At 49.0% G+C, this 21,840-nt stretch overlaps 1 protein-coding gene and 1 long non-coding RNA gene across 10 annotated transcripts in view; one reads left to right on the top strand and one right to left on the bottom strand.

The window, feature by feature from the left end:
- The window catches only part of LGR6 (leucine rich repeat containing G protein-coupled receptor 6), a 145,307-nt gene that overhangs the window by 48,501 nt on the left and 74,966 nt on the right, over positions 1-21,840 (bottom strand). Inside the window, exons 4-5 of one of the 2 annotated variants that reach the window (XM_023942356.2) lie at positions 21,368-21,439; positions 1,248-1,463 (exon numbers count right to left, since the gene is read on the bottom strand). In XM_023942356.2, coding sequence (XP_023798124.2) covers positions 1,248-1,463; positions 21,368-21,439 — 288 coding nt within the window. The remainder of the gene's footprint in view (positions 1-1,247; positions 1,464-21,367; positions 21,440-21,840) is intronic. The other variant, XM_023942357.2, reaches the window with a different exon arrangement.
- On the top strand, positions 1,398-21,498 carry LOC111939899 (uncharacterized). Of its 8 annotated transcripts, none has more exons than XR_015279039.1 (6): positions 1,399-1,447; positions 3,162-3,334; positions 4,937-5,089; positions 6,015-6,135; positions 19,440-19,544; positions 19,667-21,498. It is a non-coding gene; the product is annotated as an uncharacterized LOC111939899 (long non-coding RNA). The 8 variants fall into 8 exon arrangements; XR_015279040.1 differs by lacking the exon at positions 1,399-1,447 and adding an exon at positions 1,607-2,312; XR_015279044.1 differs by lacking the exon at positions 3,162-3,334 and having other exon boundaries at positions 1,398-1,447; positions 5,626-6,148.

The following is a 21,840-nucleotide window of genomic DNA, read 5'->3' as shown; positions in this document are numbered from 1 at the left end:
CTATTAAAGCTGACTGAAGTGGTTGCATTATGGTGGCCAGGGGTTGTCTTGCAGAATGAACACTATTGTGGGTGAAAACTACTTTTTTTTTTGATTTTTCTCAAGTTTCTTTTTTCTTTTCTCCTAAATAAGTCTTTATGCTTTGTCTAAACAGATGAATTTGATGCTTAATAAAACTCTGAACTGTGCTTTGTCCAAGCACTTTCTATGCTGCATGGTCTCAGTAAACACTTTAAATTTTGAAAGGGAAATAATTGCTAAACTTTCACTAAGGCACTACATGCTGAGGTTACTTAACACCCTGGTATCAGTACAAATTACCAAACTAAAGGTGGCATCTCATATGGATAGCGGAGCTCTACAGCAGCTGGCAATCACACCCGAACTTGCTAATCAACACTAAAGAAGCAATAAATATCTAATTTGCACATGTGAAGTTCCTTTCAAAGGGAAGATAATCGGCAAGCCTCTGTTGATATAAAGATGCCCGTCCTGAGCAGCTGCCAGAGGGACCAGTTCTCTTTCTGCTGGCAGGCTGTGGGTGGTTTGGTGTCTCACTGCCCATGGAGTGAATGTTTCCATGCTGGAGCAGCACCGCTGGCCGTGAAATGCTTACAGAGCAAATTGGACAATAACCACGGCGGACATCTGACCTGCACATGTCCCACAGTCACACAAATAAGCAGGCACGGGCTTAGACAAGGTGTTGGCATTAGACCTTTGGTTTAAAATCGTATTTGCTAATAACAGGGGGGAGGAGAAGAAGTGAGCTGGTATGTTTTCCAAGAAATGAAAATACGACTTTTTTGACCTGACTGCAAATTGTTGCAATATCATTTTTTTTCCCCATGTTGCTAGAATTTCCTGTAGTTTTAACACAGGGACTGGAGGAAGGAAAAGAAATGAGAAGGTTTCTGTTGCTTGACTCTTCAAGGAGGACAATCTTTTTTGTTTCCAGTTACTGATTTTTTTTTTTTAAATACAAAATATTTCTTGAATTACATCAGGGAGCTTTGTAGCTGTTCACTGAAAAGTGGGGAAAACATGACAAAAATCAAAAGCGGCGATTTTTAGCATTTCATATCAAATGAGGAGGATTCCCTGACTCTTGGAACAAAACCTCTTCCCCTCGCCCCAGCAGCAAAACTCTGCTGGCGGGGAGTGACCAGCAGGGATTCCCGCAGGAGGGGGAGCCCGTGGGCAGCACCTTGTCCCAGCCGAGGGAATAAGAAATGGAGAAGGCTTACAGCACCACGAGGCTGCTGAGGTTCTGGAAGGCGAAATCGGGGATGTGCCAGATGTGGTTGAGGGCCAGGGTCATGGCTTGGAGCGCTGGCAGGTGGTTGAGGGCTCGCACGGGGATCTCCGTCAGGGCGTTATCGTCCAGCCACAGGTGACGCAAGGAGAGCAGCCCCTCAAAGCTGCTGTCGGGCACCACGGAGATGAGGTTTGCATCCAGGCGTCTGGGTGGGAGAGAAACAGGGTGGGGATCAGTGAAAGCCCTGCCCGCGGCGCTCCCCGCAGGGAGCGGTGCCGGGCCGGGATGCATTGATTGGCCAGGGAGGTTGGATCGGGCTGTAAATAGCGATTAGCCGAAGGCACCTGTAGCGACCCTGCCTGTGCTGGGAGAGGTCCGGCCACCGGCAAGGACCGGCCCTCCTCGGTGGTCATTTGGTGCTGCCCCTGAGGCAGCTTCTGGAGCTCGGGCTGAACCCGGGGATGTCCCTCAGGCAGCTCCTGGAGCTCGGGCTGAGGCCGGAGCTGCCGGGCCCGGAGTCTCGGGGCTGCCCCTCAGGCAGTTTCTGGAGCCTCGGGGCTGTCCCTCAGGCAGTTCCTGGAGCCTCGGGGCTGCCCCTCAGGCAGTTTCTGGAGCCTCGGGGCTGTCCCTCAGGCAGTTCCTGGAGCTCGGGATGAGCCCGGAGCTGTCCCTGAGGCAGTTTTGGAGCTGGGGATGAGGCCGGAGCTGCCGGGCCCGGAGCCTCGGGGCTGCCCCTCAGGCAGTTCCTGGAGCCTCGGGGCTGCCCCTCAGGCAGTTCCTGGAGCCTCGGGGCTGCCCCTCAGGCAGTTCCTGGAGCCTCGGGGCTGCCCCTCAGGCAGTTCCTGGAGCCTCGGGGCTGCCCCTCAGGCAGTTCCTGGAGCCCCGGGGCTGCGGCTCCCGGAGCTGCCGGAGCCAGCCCAGGGCCTGCTCGCAGCCGGGGCTGGGCAGGACACGGCAGCCACGGCCCCATCCCAGCAGGGAAGGAAGGACCTGTCTGGGAACGGGAAATGTGTCACAGCCCTGCTCGGGTCCTGTGTCCGATCTGAACCGCCAGGTGAGCAGGAACTGAGCCTGTGCTCTCCTATCGCACCTTTGGGCCTTCCCTCCCCCTCCATTTGCCAACTGCTTCTTTTTAATCATCATGGAAAGCTTAAGGCGATTGAATTTCAGGTTTAATTTTACATGAGAAACTTTAATTTTGAACACTTGTTTTTGTTTCGAAATAGAATGACAAGCCAAAAAATATTAAGGTTATTATGAAAAAATAGTTTAAAACTTAGGTTTGGGAATCATCTCTCTGAAGACCTTTTATTGCAGTCATAGTGAGCAGGATACAATGTGTTATCTGTAGATTTTGAAATCAAATTATAAGAGGAAAATACTTTAGATTTGGACAAAATACCAGGAACCAATTATACAAAATTTTAATTTCCATGCACAGTCAACAGAGCTGATTTTATTTTTCCAAGCTATCTAAGGCAGAGATCTCTGAATTCAAATTGCAAAGAGGAAGCACTTTGTCTCTTATCAAAGCATGAGAGAAGGAACTTAACAGAGCTGTCATGGCCCAGCCCTCAAATCAATGATCCTCCAGAAAGGAATGTGGTAAAGAAATTAGTATTCTTGACTATATAAAGTAATTTTTTTTGATGAAAGTTGAACACTGGAGCAAACCCCCAGACACTGCTACCCCCAGGCACGACTGTTCTCAAGGAGTACTGACATTTCTCAGTTCACAGAACACTGCAATGAGCTGCAGGAGGAGGAGACCGACTGCCCCATCACGAGTGGGAGCAGGGAAGAGGCTGGGTGCAAGCCTTGCTCTCTGAAAAGGGGTGTGGGTGGTATTTGCTGGGTGAAATTATCAGATAATCCTGGGAAACAAACCTTCCCTACATCACAGGAAGAAGCATTTCCTGCCCTGGCTGGCCTGACCTGTGTGGACAAATCTGGAGATTTGTACCTGGTTAGGAACTGCAGTCAAAGCTTCTTGAGTTCTCCTTCAGAAAAATATCCTTTAAATGCAGAGTACAAGCACTGGTGCAACATCACCTTAGCCTGGAATGATAACTCAGGGTGGGTTAAACCCCTGTTCCTTTACTCCCATGTTGCCACATTAATGTATTAACCTCAGAGGGTGCTGAGGCCCTGGCACACGGAGCATAGAAGTGTCCAAGGCCAGGCTGGACAGGGCTTGGAGCAGCCTGGGATAGTGGAAGGTGTCCCTGCCATGGAACTTTGAGGTTCCTTCCCGCTCAAACTATTCTGTGATTCTATTTTCCCAAATTTCAATACCCTTTTTCAATGTCCCTTTTGCATTGATGCAAAGGGACATTTTCTGGTGCAAGGCTGTTCAGTTGAGAGGATCACAAAATCACATTGCACCCAAAGCTCTGTTCCCACAGGTTTTGTGTCTTTGCTCAGAGGGTTGACACAAGATTTTGATTTTTTCCTGTTGAGAGAGTGGGCATTGCAAATTCTGCCCCCCAAAACTGCAAACAAATCAGAGAATAACATCCTTCATCTTCTCAGGACAACAAGTCCAAAGAATAAAGATCAGAAAAGCAAACCCTGAAGCAGCTCAGAGTAAGGCTAAGGATTCCATTTGAAAATTTCATCAAAATGTTTTGGGACAAACAAGAACTTTTTGAGCAAAATTAAAACTTCTGCAAGAAATGTTAATCTTTGCTTATTTTTTCCCATTGCTTCCTCAGCATAAGAATCCTGTTAGGTTTTGGCATCATAAACTGTTAAAATAAAAAAAAAAAAAAGCAAAAAAAAAAGCAGCATTGCTTACTTTTCCCAGAGATATTCTTTCATCCAAATGCCTATAAGTTTACTAAAATTGTTATAAAGTGAATTCTCAGTTTCAAATTTAATTAATTAAAGAACAGGCAATAAAATACCCATGAGAATAGTTATAATTTCTCAAACCCAAACTAAGCTTTCATAAATGGAGATGCTAAACCAGAGCCAGGGGCTGGTACACGAGGCAGAGCTGGGATAGGAATAGGGATGAGGGAGTGAGGTTTTCATCCCACTTTGCTTATGAACTCCTGGGTTCCAGTAAACACTTAAAATTAAAAATAAAATATAAATTTATTATATTTATATTTGTTATATAATTATTACTGTATAAATATAAATAAATGTGGCTCAGATGTGACCCACAGGGTTTCAGTGTGGTGGTGCCCTAGGAGTTTGGGAAACCATTAATGCTGCTGGATTTGCTCTGTGGCTGTTTAAAAACACCCAGGAAAGGCCCTTTATCTCCTAGGGATGTCCATAGGTATGAGGAGTGCGGTGCAGGTCCTTGGTGGAGGTTTTTGAGCTACTTGGACACCTCCCTGTCATTGTGGATCCCTGTGGGGAGTACATGGGCAAGAACTTGGATCCATCCAAGGAGTTTGTTGCCACTCCTCGATGGCCTCTGGCTGTGGATGTGCTGCAGCCTCGTGTGTCCACACCTCTGTATCTCCACACCTCGCTGCCAGTGGCTCCACCTCTGCAGGACTCAGATAAACCCCAACTCTTCTGCTCCTCAGCTCTGCAGGGGCTGCCCAGTGGCCTCCTGGTGAGGTCCATGAGACACTCTCTGGGGTTAGGTTCTGGGGAGGTGTTGGGAAGCTCCAGCCATGTAATTATTAATTAATTAATAATGTAATTAATTACTGTCAGTGTGCTCCAGAGAGTGGAGACCAGAGCTCAGGCAGACTCCTCCATGGGGCAAAAGGGAGACTTTCTGCTGCTTACAATGAGCTGGACCTGAGAAGTCAGAATCAGCAGCCTGCTTGGACCACAGCACAGTGAGATGCACCTATCTGGATACAGGTAAATTAAAATTAGGAATAAGGAAGTGCAGCATGACAGGCAGGACTCCTTGTGTGCCTTTGCAGCACTGATGAGGGACAGGGAATATGGGCATGGTGACAGCTGCATTCCTGGCACCAAGGGATGGTTAACTGCTCCTCAGGGAGCTGCTGGCTCTTTCTGGAAGAGATGTGCATTCTTTCTAATAAAAGATGTGCATGTGGGGATTGCTAATTGCTATGGCTTTCAGACAGCTTTCTACTCTCTTCTGGAAGCAGAAAAGCTGAAGTTCTTGGCACAGAGTTGTTAGTAATTATATCAATTATACAAAACAAAAACCAACCCAACAGTTCTCTCCTTTCTTCAGTGTGTGACTCTGGCTCTGTAAGTTTTTGTGTTATGATTTATACCTGAGGTAATTGGGCTGATTAGTGGGTAAATGAGACAGCACAGGCTGGGGCTGGCTCCTCACCTTCCACGGAGATGTTTTAATCTTTATTTCACCAAATCACTCAGTTGGTTTTCCTTGCAAGCTTTAACCCTTTGCTTGCTTGCAGAGGAAGATGTTCCTTCACGGAGCTGCTTTAGGAGAGGGGCTCATCCCTCCCCTGCTGTCAAGCAGTGCTCTGGGTCTGGAGAGAGGATCACACACAGTGACTCCAGATGTCAGCATCAACAAGATTTCCAAGTGACTTCACAGGCTCAAGCAAGGCTCTGCAGAGCGTTGGCCTGTCTGTTGCATGCAGAAGGAGGTGATTTTAAGTGGGACATTGAAGAACAACAGCTTATGAAAACCAGCAGCTGCTGAAAGTCTCAACTTCTGGCTTTAGAGCTGCATCTGCTGCTTAGAGTTACAGGGTTTTTATATGACTTCAACTTGACACTGACTCAAAAGTGCTAAAGGTGCCTGCAGTCACTTCAGACTTTACTCCATTTCCCCTTTCAGGGACTACAGGGGTAGTGGGAGAGGGAGCTGCCTGGAAGAACATCCAAAGTCCACTCGTCTGAGGCATCTTTTTCCCTGAGCAGATGTTCACATCTGTGCAGAGCCATGGTGAGAGGAGCAGGTCAGCACCAAATGTGAGCGTTGCCAGTTGCTTCCTTTGCTGCTGCTGTTGTGGAGTGCCAGCTCTGGGGAGGCAGAAGAACCTGTGTGGGATGGGAAAGGGAAGTTTCCTTGGCCAGGACATTTTCAGGTTGGTTGCATATTGAGCTCCAGGGCTAAGGGCCTAACATGCCTTGGAAGAGCCCTTTCAAAGCTTTGAATGTTTTCTGTGTTTGATAAATGCTTGAGGAGAAATCAGCTGTCTTCTTGCCAGAAGCAGTCCAGAGAGGATGGTGGGATCAGGACCACTTCTAGAAGGAACCAGGCTGATAGGGAAGTCCTTTTCGAAGGAGAAAAGTGGGAGATTCCTCCTTTCCAATGAGCAGAAGACAAGCCAATGCCACCAGTGCAGCCTGGCCAGGGATGGGGTATGTGCAGTCCTCAGTGCCACGTGTGTGTCTTGAGGTTTGTATTAATCCTGAGTTCTTGTGTTTTCTGGGTCACAGACCCAGCAGTTTTGAAGAACTGCCTTTTCCCAAGAAATGCTTCCAGAGTGTTGCAGAGGATGTACAAGTGCATTTCTGAGCTGTTGGTAACAGAAGTGTCAGAATAACCAGAATAACCAGGGGATGACCAGAACCAGTCTCTCTGTTCCCTAACAGATATGGTGCAAGTTTCAGCCTTTGACTGGCAGAAGCAAATTCACCCATATCTTACCATTTCGTTTTGGCTGTGAAGCATTTACAGGAGGAGCTGCAGCCTGGAAACCAACAGAAATGCTCAATACCGTGCTGTTGGGAGATATCCCAAGTTTTGCTGCTGTTTTTTTCCTTCCTCACACACATCAGAGGCAGTAAGAGCTGTCTGTCTGAATGTCTTAGGTCACCCATGTGCAGTAACTGGCCTGCAGCATAGACTGGGATGTTCCCCACAGCCCAGTCACCACAGGGTGCTGGCACCTCAAACTGCAGCCCATCCTCACAGGATTTTTTTGCAATATGTTGGGCCCTTGATAAGGCTGGAGGAGACTTGCCACTGAAGATCATATGCAGCACTGAGTGGTGCAGGGCTGGGCTGTTCTCTCTCCAGACCAGGCAGCTCCTCTGTGGTTCTCTGTCCACAGCAGACATAAAGAAAGGACATTCTGGGGGGAGAGCTGTGGCCATTGAAGGTGTGAGAGCTGAGGCAGCAGCATGGCGAGGAAGTGCTGATTGCCCACCCCTCCCACCCCACCCCTGAGACGAGAGAGGAGCTCCTGTCTCCCTGGCCCCAGTGTACACACGTGTCAGCTGAACAGAGCTGAGCTCACCAGAAATGTCTAATTGGTGCCTTCAGGCAATCGTGTCTCTCTTCCTGTCTGAGTTTATCTTGAAAGGCTCGATTGAGTTACCTCCTCTCCCATAATAGGATCTGAGTTCCTTGTAGTAACATAAGAAGGAGATGATGTCACTGCAGCTCAACTTCTCTGATAACTTACAAATGACTGGGGCCAACACCTCAGCTTCTTTCTCAGGCAAAGCTCCCAGACTGAGTCAGTACCTGGCTGCTGAGCTCCCAGGGAATTGCTGTGCAAGGAGCTGAGGGCACAGCGAGAGAGGACGGCTCTGGGGTCACCCTGCTAGAGGCCACTCTGTCCCCACTGCCCTGAAGCCAGCTCCACACGTGCTGCTGTTTGTGCCTTGCTCAGCACTTGCTGGGGCCTGGCACACAGAGACAGGAGGGTTTGGGTCCCTGAGCCTGCCCAAAGAACCCAGGGGAGGAGCAGGGTTCTTTCAACTGATACCAACTGGGATAAGACAAAGGCAGCCAGGGACTGCAGTACTCACCTGGAAAGGGGAAAATTGGGTTAAATTTCTGCCTGCCTGTTGTGTCTTTGCTGCCATAATGTATTGCAAACTCAGTGGGAGAATGGAGCTGTTCCAGAGGAGGCCATGCTGAGGGCTGGAGCCCTTCTGCTCTGGAAACAGGCTGAGAGAGCTGGGGCTGCTCAGCCTGGAGAAGAGAAGGCTCTGGGGAAACCTCAGAGCTCCGTCTTGTGCCTAAAGGGGGCCTATAAAAAAGATGGGGACAGACTTTTTAGTAGGGTCTGTAGCAATAGGACAAGGAGTGGTGGTTTTAATCTAAAAGAGGGGAGATTCAGATTTGATATAAAGGAGAAATTTTTTATGGTAACATGGTGAAACACTAACACAGGCTGCTCAGAGAAGTGGTGGATGTCTCTTCCCTGGAAACATTCAGGGTTGGATGGGGCTCTAAGCAGCCTGGTGTAGTTGAAGATGTCCCAATGCCCACCAGGTACTGTAGTCACCTCCAAACTTCTCTGTATTGACTGTGGCAATCCAGCAGGGCCAGTGGTAGTCACATATCTCCCCAGATTGTTTCCACCTTTGCCCACACTGCAGTCACTGCAGAACCCACTTTCTACTTGCAGGGGATTGGATTAGATGACCTTTAGAGGTCACTTTCAACCCAAAGCATTCTATGATTCTGTAAATGGCACATTATTTCCTTGTAGGCCAGCTCCTACACCTGGGATCTCTGCCGTGCCACAGAAAGGCTCACAGCCCTCAAGCAAGACTCACAAGTGTTACCTGGCTCCATTTCCAGCTAGAAACTTGTGAAAACCATCCCAGGCAGTGAATGGAGGTTCAAGACACAAACATGTTTGCAGTTGGCTGTGGAACAGGACCTGGTTTTGAGAAAGTTTGCAGGGCTCTGTTTGGACTGCAATGAGTCTTCACTCCTGACTCAATGGGGCATGTTTCTGTGGGAAGCTGTCCACGAGGGATGCTCAGGAAATGAAATCAGAGCAATACCTAGACTCCACACAAAGTGCCTTTGGTGTAGACAAGAGGGCTTTGTTATCCCCGGTTGCAAACACCTCCAAAACCCCTCAGGTCAGAACGGTACAAGAAGGATTGCCAAAATCTCTGTGCAGCTATAGAAACTGCTGAAAGCTGGGCAGCTGTGCCAGCTTCCCGACCAGCCTCTCCCTGGGCCCTGGCAGTGCCCCCCTGGCCATGGTGCCAGGCACAGGGAAATGGAGAAGGTGCAGGAAGCAGCTGGAGGCTGAGCAGAGAGGCTGAAAGGCTCAGCAGGCGTGGGGCCTGCCTATCTGCTGGGAAACATGGTGCTTGTCAAGCATAAGGCAGCTGGAGAAGAGAAGGGAGAGCAGCCCTTGGGACAGAAGGAACAGGACATGCTGTGCTCTGGGGAGAGGGGCTCTGAGCAGATCTGGGTACACTGGACTGCAGGGTCCAGCTCTGGGGCCCTCAGCAAAGAAACACCCAGGCCTGTTTGTGTGGGTCCAGAGGAGGCCTTGGAGATGGTCCCAGGGCTGGAGCCCCTCTGCTCTGGAGCTAGGCTGGGACAGCTGGAGGTGTTCACCTGGAGAACAGAAGGCTCCAGGGAGAGCTCAGAGCCTCTTCCAGGGCCTAAAGGGGCTCCAGGAGAGCTGGAGAGGGACCTGGGACAAGATGTGATGTAACAGGACAGGAGAGGAAAGGCTTTCCACTGCCAGAGGGCAGGGAGAGATGGGATATTGGGAAGGAATTCTTGTCTGTGAGCATGGGTAGGCCCTGGCACAGGGTGCCCAGAGAAGCTGTGGCTGCCCTTGGATCTCTGGAAGTGTCCAAGGCCAGGTTGGACAGGGCTTGGAGCAACCTGGGCTAGTGGAAGTGTCCCTGCACATAGCAGGGGTGGAATGAGTTGAGCCTTCTTTATACACAAAGCATTCTGTGATTCCATGATTTTATGAAAAATGTTGCCAGTTTAAATATGTCCATTCCTTGCTTGTTTCCCTATCTTCAGTTTACCTGAAGCTCCTCTTCATCAGGTTCATCAGGAATCAGCTTACACACCAGTGCTTGAACCTGGGACGGTTCTTCCTTTGGCACTGATGTGTCTGTTCTGTGGAGCAGCTGCTGTCTGTCACTTCTGTTGTGTCAGCACCAGGGACACACAGCATGCCCTGTGTGCTCACGTGGGCAAGTGACTGAGTTAAGGTTTGTGACACTACATGGGTTATGCCATGCCAAAAGTTAGTGGAAACACATTGAAACTTAATTTATGACTTTATGAGGCAGGAGTGTGGATGTGAGCTGTGATTATTTCTTCAGTGCTCACAGTGTGCCCAGGACACACACTGAGGGCAGCCAAGGCAGCACGTGCCTCTTCCTGAAAGCTCTTACAGCCAGAGATGGGAAGTGACAGCGTGTTTAAGAGGGGTGTGAAGGTAGAGTCAACTTTCAGTGTTTGTCAGAGTCTCTTCTGAGGGACCTCTGCTTACTGAAAGGCGGGTTCTGCAGTCACTGCAGTGTGGGTAGAGAAAGATGGAAACAATCTGGGGAGATATGTGACTACCACTGGCCCTGCTGGATTGCCACAGTCAATACAGAGAAGTTTGGAGGTGACTACAGTACCTGGTGGGCATAGCCAGGCAGGTAGAGCCACTGCCAAGCTGTTGGACATGCACAGCTCCAAACACCCACCTGTGCTGTGACCTCTTTGTTGGCAGCACAAGTGGGAATTCTGGAGGTGCTAGGGCATGGCAAGGGGTCCCTCACCATCACCTTCTTCCAAGTATTGCCAACCACCAACACAATGAATGGGAAAATTAGAAAGTGAAGTCTCAAGAGAGCAGGTGACATCAAGGACATGCTGGCCCTGCTCAGGGTCATTGGGACCTGAATGACCAGCTCTCTGCACATTCCAGGAAAGGATTTCACAGGAGAGGAAGCTGTTGCTTTTTACACACTGTGAGCACAGATGAGGCCTCTGATGCCATTGGGGCAGTTTCTCTGTCTTGTATCTACATACACCATCCTTGGAGGAGATACAAATTTATCTATTTTTCTGTATTACTTTCCAGTTCTTGACTGAAGTTTGCTAAACTTCTAGCTGTTAGCCTGGTAAACCACACAACAGTCTTGTCATCCTGGGAGATGAATCCTGGGATCCTTCACAGCATTGACACTTACAAGCATGAGCTACATGGACATTGCCTTTACATAAACTTCACAGCAACTCATTGCTGAAAAACAGCAAGTAATGAATGAAAAACAAATGCAGCAAGGATTTGTTGTGGCACTGCTAAACAGAACTGCTCCTTGAGGATGATACATTCAACAGCTTGTGTGTGGTCATTAAATCTTCCTCTCAAAAATACCATTGAGACCATTGTACTGGGATAACCACATTGCATTTCATGGTTTTATACTGCCAAGCAGAAAAGACTCTAATCTGACCAGCTGAATTCCTCCTACTGACAGGAAAAAATCCATGTCTGTGCTGTACCCATTAGCCATGCCTCCTTTCTGACTTGCTCCCAGAACAGTGGTTGCAAATTCAAATCCCTTCAGCTCTGGAGTGTAGAGAAATTCCTCCCCAGTTAGAGGGTAAGCTGCTCCTTGTGGTTTTTTTTTTGGGCAAGATGATCTCCTGTGATAGATTTTCCTGAGGGCTACACAAATGTGTGCTGGGTCATGTGCAGGGGGCTGTGGGGAGCAGAGATGCTCAGCTGTGCTTTGGTACCCCTGCTCTGATGGGGTGTGTCAGCTTGGGAGGCTGATTTTGCTGGATAAAAGTGAGGGGTGGGGACAGGGACATTTTTCTTTTGCCTTCCAAGTGTAGGAAAACCACATTTCACCCAGCCTTATTCACACAGAACTTGAAACCAGTTATAGGGTCATTCTATAGCCAGAAGAGAAAACCAGACCCCTCTGGAGAGTGATTCATCCCCCAGAGAGGGCTCTGAGATAACAGAGATGATTCACCCTCTGCAGATGCTGATCATTTTCCACTGCTGCTGGGGTGAGGTAATATCTAGACAGCCACGGTCAGAGGAGACAAATCCACCTGGTCTGCCTGAGGGAGACGTGGGCACAGCAGGAACTTATCCAAAGTGAAGGAAGGTTGTGTAGTGAGGCCATGGTGGTGACTCAGAAGAATTTGATCTCCTTCCAGGCAGTATTTTAGGATCCTCCACCATGAGGGAAGGATCCAGCACCCCAGTCACAGCAGAGGCACAAAGACACTGGTCCCCTGGTCCCAGGCACTCAACATCCCAGCTACAAACCCAGCCCAGGCTTCTTTGAACTGTGCCAAACATCTCCAAAGAAGTGGCTGATCCCCCTGCTGTTACCTGTGGGCTGCAGGGAAGCTGCTTCTTGGGTCCCAGCAAGAACACAGTGACCAAGATACAGGTTTTGCCCCAGTAAAAGATAAGTGATGCATGTTCTGCCAAGTGGAGTTACCAATGGCTTTTGAAAATATATTTTAACTGTTCATTGCAGTAAAAATGATTTTCAGATGTACTGGTTGAGCACACTCTAAACTGCATGAGCTGAAAGGCAGAGAAAGCTGCTGGAATAGGAAATAAGATCCAGCCATGCACTTTGTTTCCCAGTCAGGGATACTCTTCAACCCAGACCTGGGATTTGGATCAGGCCCATATAAAAAGAGGAATGAGTCCAAAATCTGCATGTTGAACTGCATTTGTATTCTAATGCACCTTTTTCTACTCAAACCTGGTCTGGTCTTGCTAAGTTACTGTTACCAGTCCTGGTGACAAACGTGGATCTCCAGTGGCAGCTCAGACTGGGTGGAGGGAAGAGCTAGGGCATGGCAGGTTGGATGACAGCCCATGGTACACAGAACCAGAAAAATCTTATCTGTTCGAAGTCTGTGCCAAAAAGCAGTAATTTCTCTGAATTTGCTTTATCACTGATGAACCAATGAGAAGTGGCCTCAGGAGAAGACATCAATCCTTTCCAGGGACATCAGCCCACCTGAATCAAAATTGTATCATCTCTTCCCTGTCTGTGCACTGGCTCAACTGCACCAGCCACAGGGGCCCTGTGCCTTTTTCAGGTGAGTCCCAGACTGTGCAAGCTGTAGCTGGGAGGAAGGATCATGGCAGTGCAGCCAGAGAGGCTCCTGCTCCTGTACAGCTACTGAGGAACATGAGCAGCAGCCAAACACTCACCACACCATGGCTATATTAGTGCCAAAAATTAACTTCAGCACATCCAGATGTGTGGCACATCTGCCTGCAGCATTCACTTGACTGTGGTAAATGTCTGCTCTTGGACCCTCCCAGACTATCTCTTTTGTAGAAGTGCTGAAGTGCCAAAATAGAGATCAGACTTTTGAAAATGGGAGTGGGGACAAAACTCCACTGCCTCAGTTGTGCTGCTGTCCAGAGGGGCCTCAGGGAACAGGGATTTCAGAGATGGGACAGGAAGGTTTTGAGCAGCCTGTGTCATCTCCAGTGCAGAAGGACAGCATGCTGCTGGCACTGGGATACCCATCCTGGGCTCCTTTTCCTGCTGCAGATGTGCCCATAAGAGGGGAAGTCCAAGGTCCTGTGTGCAGCAGCAATCACCAGGAAAACATTTGCAGTCACTTTGCTTCCGTCCATCTTCATCTACTCCATCAGATCTACCTCACTGCTCTTCCCTGACCTCCTTTTCCTTGTGCTCCAGAAAGGCTCTGTAGCCAGTAAATCAGAGCTGAGGTGGTCTTGCCACACCACAGCTCCTATGCCAACAGACTCTAAGTCACTGCTGTGTTGAATTGACTTTATAGGAATCTGTTTTTTGATAGCTTTTATCCTCTAAACAACCAATGGAAACAACACCTTCCCAAATCCTCACAGCATCATGTGTGATTTATAGAGAAGAATATTGCTGTGAACAGCAAACTGTCAAATCTCAAGCAGATCAAAGACGTGTAATGAGGAATTAACTGACTGAGCTCTTCAGGCCATGTTGATTCCAAAGGAATTTTTTTCTTCCTTCTGTCATAAGAATTTATATGCTTGTGAGAATCTGATCTGGTGGAAAGAGCCTTCCTCCTTTGTCTACATCAAAGTCCACATGTTTTCAAATTGCTATAAGTCATTTTTTGCATTTTAATCTCTGGCCATATGTATGAAAATAATTACCTGCCTTAAGGGACAGGGGTTGAAGCAGCCTTAATTGCATTTCCACAGGAGTCCAAATGGTGGCAAACTTATAGGATGGAGGAAGTGGATTGTTTTAGTTAGAGGTACAATTAACCTGTATGCAAGGAGTTACGTTTAGCACTTATTGATTATGGGTCAAGTACAGCTGGAGTGAAACCAGAATATATTGGAAAATTACACCTTTAGCAAACAGGAAAATTATTTCAGTAGTTTTAAGAACAACATCTATGGCACAGTTTTTCCTCCAGTTTGGATCCTTTCAGCATGTGAAGGTTGGAGGAGCAGAGGACAGCACTGCTGTCATACAAGAGTCAGAAATGAGCAGGTGCTGTTGGTGGGGATGGTGCTGATGGGACCAGAGTCTGATTGTGGCTGATTTCAGCTGGGAGCAGCAGGTTTGTGGCAGAGTGGCAGGAGAATTTTGCAAATATTCCAGAGGGATGCAAAGCTGTGATGGAGAAATGGGAATTAAAATGAGAGCAAGGACAGGATCACAGAGAATGGGGCCTGTCAAGCTGTTGCCCACCGTCTGTGGCTACCTCTGCACTGGGTGCAGGAGCCACAAGGTAGCAGAGTGTGGTTGGCTGTAGGGGACTGACACATGCTGGCACAGAGGGAAGCAGATGCTTTCCTGCACACAGGAGGAGTTGTCAGGAGACAGAAGACAGATGGAGACACAGCCACAGGTTGTTTTCCTGGATGCCATCAAGCCAAACAGCAAGAGAGTCAATCCTTGTGGGATTCAGAGCTAGGGAATGACCCACAAGGTTTGCCAGCAGAATGGAGCATCTTGCCAGGGACACGAGGGAAAACCCAAAGTGCAGTGTGGAAAGGAGACAAGGGAAGCTTGATCTCATGGTGCAGGATCTTGAAGCTTTAACTCTTCTGCCTGGCCCTAAATCCTCCCTTCCCCCCACCAGGCTGATATAGACAATACTCACACTGAAGAGCCAGACACATGCTAAGCACCTTCCCAAAATGCTGATCTGCAAGAAACTCCCAAAAAAGCTTTCCATAGGCATTTGAAAGAGAAAACCCAGGAGTTTATCTTGATCTCTTAATCCACCAGTTTTCTTTTCTCTCTGCTTTCTCTACCTCGACAAGCTTGGTAATTATAATTTATAGCACCTGCTCACTTTGAAATACCTTGGACTCTTTCTGCCTGGCAGAGGAACAGACACAGTGCCCATCTGCTTTAGGTAAGTGCTCACAAACCACAAAGTCGTTAATTAGACTGACACACGACTCTTCCAGAATGCACATGGTATGTTGTTACTGCACCTAGAAACCACCAGCAGCCAGACACCCTGCCAGGGGATCACAACTGGATCCCAGCATTACGTAAGGCCTTGGCGCCCTTGCAGGACTCAGAGCATTGCCATCAGGTGTGCGTGTTCTTTCTAATCCTCCCCACCGGGCTTCCCAACATGCTTCCCAGATAAATCAAGCCTGCTGGGAAGCAGCTCCGTCATTCTTGGTAGGAGGTTCAGCCTCCAGAGCTTGGACTTTTCTTTTGAAATCCAAATTCCTTTTTGTATTCATTTAGAGGAATACGCCAAGGTCTCCTTCCTGGCAGCTGGGGCTCCAGACAGTGATGCCTCCACATCCTGGGGCTGACAGGGAGCAGGGCACCTCTGGTTCTGGTCTGGGCATGGCTGCAGCTTTGGAGGACATGGTGAGGGGTTTTTGTAAGCACAGGGGTGTCTGATGTGGATGGGCTATCTGGGTGGGTTTGACATTTTCTAATTATAGAAAACTCCCTCAGGCTGGCTGGCATGCATGGGCAAGAGTGAACCATGGACACCTCTGGCTGGGGAAACACAAACCCTCTGAGGAGAGGAGGGATGGGGCAGACCACAGGAGCTCCCTGATGACCAATGGTTGGTGATACCCAGCGATCCAACCTGGAGCAGCCAGACTTTGGGTTGGCACATGGGGTGATGGGCAATAGGTGTCCTAGCCTACAAATGCCTTTTTGGCACAGAGATAATTGGAATTGGATAAATGGAAACCTCCTCCTGGCTGGCCAGCACTCACAGCACCTGTGTGAGAGTTTGAAGGAGGAAGCTCTCTTACTGTTTGAAATGTTATTTGCCAGAACTCAGGACTGCATCTTCCTTGGCTGATAAAGATATGAGGGGATCACACAGGGCAATGGGAATATCCAAGAGAAAGAATCCAAAGGGGGACACCTTGACCCTCCCACCTCACTAAAACATGCCTAAACCATCTTCTTCTGCTTGCTGTCTGTCCAGGGAAGGATCTTGTTACAGGGAGCCAATGTGCCTCATCTAGAGTAGTTCAAATTTAGTGTTCTCCCAGCGCTGGTTCCACAGCATGTCTTTTGTGGGGGGCACCACACCTGCCATGAAAAATTCTCTACACCTGAGGTTCATGGGTTGGCAGCTTTGAGAAAGCTCCTCACCTGAAGACAGGTCCTCATCAGAAAGCAAGAAGAGGGGCAGGCCCACAGAAGCAGAGCAGTGTAAGGATGGTCTTTGTGACACTCCCTTTCCATCTAGAAATTGATGTCATTTAGAGACAGTTGTGAGCAGGACCCAGATACAGACAGCTCCTGCTCTTGGTGCAGAGAGCTCTGTGTTCAGGCTGCCACAAAGCCAGGGGGTGAAAGGCATGGGGAGTGCATGTGCAATGCAAGAGAGCCCCAGGCCTTCCTGGGGTCAAAGCACTCTGGAGTGGAGAATTCATGCTCTCACTGTGTCCCCCACTCTGATCATTCTGGACAGGGCACTCCTGCTCCAACATGCATCAGCACCTGATAAAAAGGAGGAATGACTTTCCTTCTGCCAGCATTTACTGAAGTTTCTTCCTGCCTGGCCTCTCCTCTCCTCAAGCACGTATGTGAAGCTGAACTCCTGCTCTCAGGGACTCCCAAACTCCCTGCAGACTTACAGCCGGGTCCTTATCTCAGCTCATGCATCCTGCAGAGCCTGGGGATGCTGCCTGCACTGCCCAGCACTCTCAGCCAGCAAGCAGAGGGACTTCAGTCCAGCTCTGGATGTGCCTCGTGTCTGGGAGCCAAGCCTGGACCCCAGCAGTGCTGCAAAGGGACCTGCAGTTCAGTTCCAAGTGCCACCAAAGCTTGGATGATGTGTCTTATCCTCTCTAAATGCCCAGCAGCCAATATAGCTGCCACATTTGGAGACAACTGGAGTTCATTGACACAGTTTTCTGCTACATTTCAAATCTAACTTTGTGCTGTGCATGCCAGCCTCTCTCTGTCCCACAGTGCCTAGATCATCCTTTTCTGTCCCATTTGTCTGGTCACCTCATCTCTTGAACTGATTGGCAAGTTTTTCTGATAGAACTTAGCTGAAAACAATTTTTCTCAGTCTCCACTTAGTTTTGGTGCTTCTGTTATAATCTTGAGAAAAGACTTGTGCATTTAGAAGTCTGCCTTTCCCCCCAGGTCAGTTTGTCCCTAAGGGATACACACTTTCCCTTCAAATCCTGCCTGAATCCCAGAACGACAAACATGGACACCAAATGTAAACAGCTGAAAGAGCAAGAAAATAACCACCACACAATCCCTTTCTGTCTGGAACTGGTTCCACCCCACTCCTGTTGGCTCCCACTTTCACCCCCTTCCCGGCTGTCCTGCTTGTTTAGGATACATTGCCAACATGCAGACAGAGAGTTAATATTTCACCAAATGCCATACAATTCTGGTAACTCATGGACTGTCATGATGTGCCATAAAGCCACTTCCCCTTCTGAATGGAAAAAAGGAGTCTCTGAGCAGCACAAATACACTGGGGCTCAGATGGCCTGACTGGTAATTCCTGAACACCGTGCTGTGGGTGACCTATAGGTGTTCCAGGCTGGCGAAATTTTTGGCAATGGATACACAGGAGTCTCATAAACATGTGGAAAATGACTCAGATGTTTGAAAATGAGGGGAAAAAATCACTCTAATGCAGACCTGCATGGAGTCTCTTAGTCTGAGGTGAGTAGCCACATTTGGAAAAGCCATGGCAGCACCAGCAGAAACCAAGCAGAGCATCTCAGCCCTGTATTCCCCTTCAGACACAGAGCTGTCCATGTTGTGCCACACCTGTTGGGTGGAGAGCATCTCTGAACACGAGCAGCACAGGGTGAGACCCAGGATGTTTTCCAGGTGATGCTTGCCCGGTGTGAGGCACAGCAGTGGTACCACCTTGTAAGACACTGTGTGTGCTCAGAAATGTTCCCCTCCACCTGCAGCAGTGCTGTGACACCAGACGTGGTTCCTGGCCCTTCACCCCACCCAAGGGTCTCTGCTCTGCAGCTTCTGTGGGAAGAGAAAGTTGCTCTCTACAGCTGCCTGAAAGGAGGTTATAGTGAGGTGAGGGTCAGGCACTTTTCCATGTCTCAGGTGGTGGGACAAGAGGGAATGGCCCTAAGCTGCTCCAGGGGAGATTCAGATTAGACATTAGAAATAATTTTTTCATTGAAAGAGTGGTCAGACATTGGGATAAGTTGCCCAGGGAGGTGGTGGAGTCATTTTCTCTGGAGGTGTTCAAGAGGTGTCTGGATGTGGAACTCAGGGATGTGGTGTAGGGGTCTAAATGGTGGTGCTGGGTTGATGGCTGGATTAGGTGATCTTGAAGGTCTCTTCCAACCTTGATGATTCTGTGATTATATGAAAGTGCAAATCATCATCTTTGCCTGCACATGCCCTCCACACTTTAAAGAAGTCAGGCTTGAGACAGTAAAAGAGTTTGGTGTGGTCCTAATGTGGGGCAGAGCTGGCTTTTTTTTTAAGATAGAGGTAGGAGTGGGAGATCACAGTCTCAGTCCTTCTGTGCTCAGTTTGTGACAGGATTCAGAAACAATGAAAGGCTCAGAAAAGATCCTGATCCTCAGAGGAGGAGCTGGGGAAGGCACAGAAGATATGGCTCTCTTATAGGGGAATGAGGTCAGGTATCTTAAAAATGGATGATGAGGAGAGGAGGAGCAAAGGAGCCCAGAGGGAGCAGGCACAGGTACCTGTGCACTGCTGGGGAGAAAGATCTGGCTTAACTGCAGGGGTGAGGGGCTGAGGGAAACTCAAGAGGGCAATAACAGCCCAGACAGGTTGGTTCACAGGACAAGGCTGCTCAGGAAAGGCAGGAGGTCGCTGCTCAGTCATCTCAGACCGTGGGTGGGAAACGACCAGCTTGGACAGCATGTTCTGGGGGCAAATAGGACACAGCTGGCTAGAGCAGCCTCTGGTTGCTGTGGCTGTCCTGCTGAAAGCTGTGACAGGCATGTCTGAGCCAGACCTGCCCAGACACTCAGCCCTCTGATTTTATTCCAAGCCTAGTCTCCCTCAGGATGTCTAAAGCAACTTATTTCTAAAATTTGGTCTTACTATTCAGTTTCTGCAGGAAGAGCACTGGATCCCAGCTGGCCACTGACCCAACTTTGGAGACACCTGGGAAATACACCCTGGATGAGGTGGCCTCCAAGTGAATTAGGAGCAGGTACCTCTGTGCTAATTCACACAAGCCATCTTCCCCCCTGCTCCTTGAACAACCCCCAAAGTGCTGCAAGTGTCTTCTTGGGGTGTTATGCATTTCTCACGTGTCCTGTGGTATTTTGGCAGGGGCTGTGGGCTGAGGAGCTGGACCATGTGGACCTCCCAGCACTGGCCCAGGTCGCCACCCATCAGTGGTGAATGTCCCAGGACTGGTGGCCAGAGCTGCCGTGGTGGCTGTGCTGGCAGCTGAACCTCCAGAAACTGAGGCTGGCTCTCTGCAGCCCTGGGCCCTGGTGGCACTGGCTGTCACACACTTGAAAGGCATAGGAGAGACAGGCTGAGGGGGAAGGGGTGTTCCTGGGGCAGTGACCTTCCCTGTCACACCTGCCTTGAAAGAGAAGTCACCTGGAGAACAACCTCATCTCAAAATCCCTGGAGTGAGGGGTCTTGACTCTGGCACTGGTGACGATGCCAACACAATTTAATAATAACCACAACCATGTGCCAATGATGTTTCAACAACAAATGTTTCAAATCTCTTCTGGCAGAAAGAACATTCATATCCTGCACAGCAAACACCCCCACTACAAATTCATATTTAAATTAATATTTACAGAAACTCCTACTGGGTACTGGGAGGGCCACACATGGAGAACTGTGCCCAGTTTTGGGGTGCCCATTGTAAGAAGGATGAAGTGGAATGAGACAGGTCCAGTGGAGGGCTGGTGGCTGACTCAGGGTCCCAGGGCATTTTCCCCATGAGCAGAGGTGAAAGGAGCAGGGTTGGTTTCACTCAGCAGAGAAGGGGCTGAGAGGAGAACTGCCAGGGACCTGCAACCAAGGATGATGGAGCCAAGCCCTTCAGGGTGGTTCCAGATGATCAGACAAAGAGTAATGACCACAAATTGCCTTCCAGGAGTTTTAGGTTGGATTTGAGAACAGCCCCAGGCTATCAGTGAGAGGGGAGTATCTGTGCTTGGATAGACAAAGCTGCAACTGCCCCCCTGAGTATTTGGGATAGTCCTGCTCCAAGCAGGGGACTCCCAGAAACTGCTCCCAGCTAAACCCAGCTTATCCCTATGATAAAAGGGCTGTGTAAGACTAGGATTGAAGTTAAGGATTAAGGGATAAGGTCAGATTTTCAGCCCAAATCAGAATGCTCTTACAAGCTTCAGCTGTGCTCTCTGCACCAAACACACCTTCCCTAAATTCACTGGCACTCCCAGGGTCTGGTCTCAACTGTGCTCATACTCAGCAAAACAGTAAAATTCCAAAGTCGTGTGATTTTTAGGGAACACAGGAGCACAAACCTGCTGTGGGTATAGTTCCTTTAGAGGAAAAGCACAGCCACAGCCTCAGCTTCTTCCCAGGGCTGAATCACTAAAAGTCTTTACAGCAGTTCTACCCTGACACAATTATCCTCCATTTGGGTCAAACAGCCCAGCTTGCACTTTGACAGCCCAGAGTGTCCTCTGTGCTTGCTGGCAGGTCCCTTCCCCACTGTGGTCCTCTGCAGAGGACAGACACTCTTTGGGTGGATATTTTCCAATGTTCCTTGAAATATGCATTGGCTCTGGTGGCCTTTTCATCACAATGCACACATGGGGAGCCGTAATTTCAACATCCTCTACCAAGACAGTGTTTCTTCCTTGAAAACTGCCCTCCCCTCCCTTCCACTCTAAGTGACAGTAATCTTTGCATAAATTGGAAAAGAAAAGGAAGAAGGAACAGAACATCCTTGTCAAAGGAACTAATGACTCAAATGCTGGGAAGCCTGGGGTCCCCAAGGGACTGTGCAGCTCTCAGCATTGATTTTTAATGACTTACAGAGATTGGAGATTTGGAAGATCTCTCAGTGCCTCTGCGGGGATGCGGCTCAGCTGATTGTTCTGCAACATCCTATAATTAGAAAAAAGAAAACTTTGTTAAAAACCCAACAACAACAGCCTGACACGAAATGGAGGATATTGCTGCTTGTTTCTGAAGTTGTTCTGGGCTCTTGCTGGAAAGCTGGAGCGGTTGGAAAGCACCATGTTGGCCAGCCAGGGCTCTTAAGCAAGTTTAAGGTGGCCAGCAGGTGAGCTGCAACCCAGTGTGGCCCAGGACGTGCTGCAGGAGGGCCAAGGGGTGAGTTTGGTGCTGCAGTGGGGGGAGGATGTCCACACAAAGGGGACACCCTGCAGGTGTGCATCCCAGACTGACAGCAGTGCTCTGAGCCAGGCTGTGCCACGTCCATCCTGGAGTCAGGCATCCTTTGCCTGTGTGTGTCCGTGGCTCCCTCCAGAGGGATGGAAAGCAGC

Source organism: Cyanistes caeruleus, chromosome 24 (assembly GCF_971803275.1).
Source record: "Cyanistes caeruleus chromosome 24, bCyaCae1.hap1.1, whole genome shotgun sequence".
In the NCBI taxonomy this organism is placed as follows: Eukaryota; Metazoa; Chordata; class Aves; order Passeriformes; family Paridae; genus Cyanistes; species Cyanistes caeruleus.
This window is presented reverse-complemented; position numbering and strand designations above follow the sequence as displayed.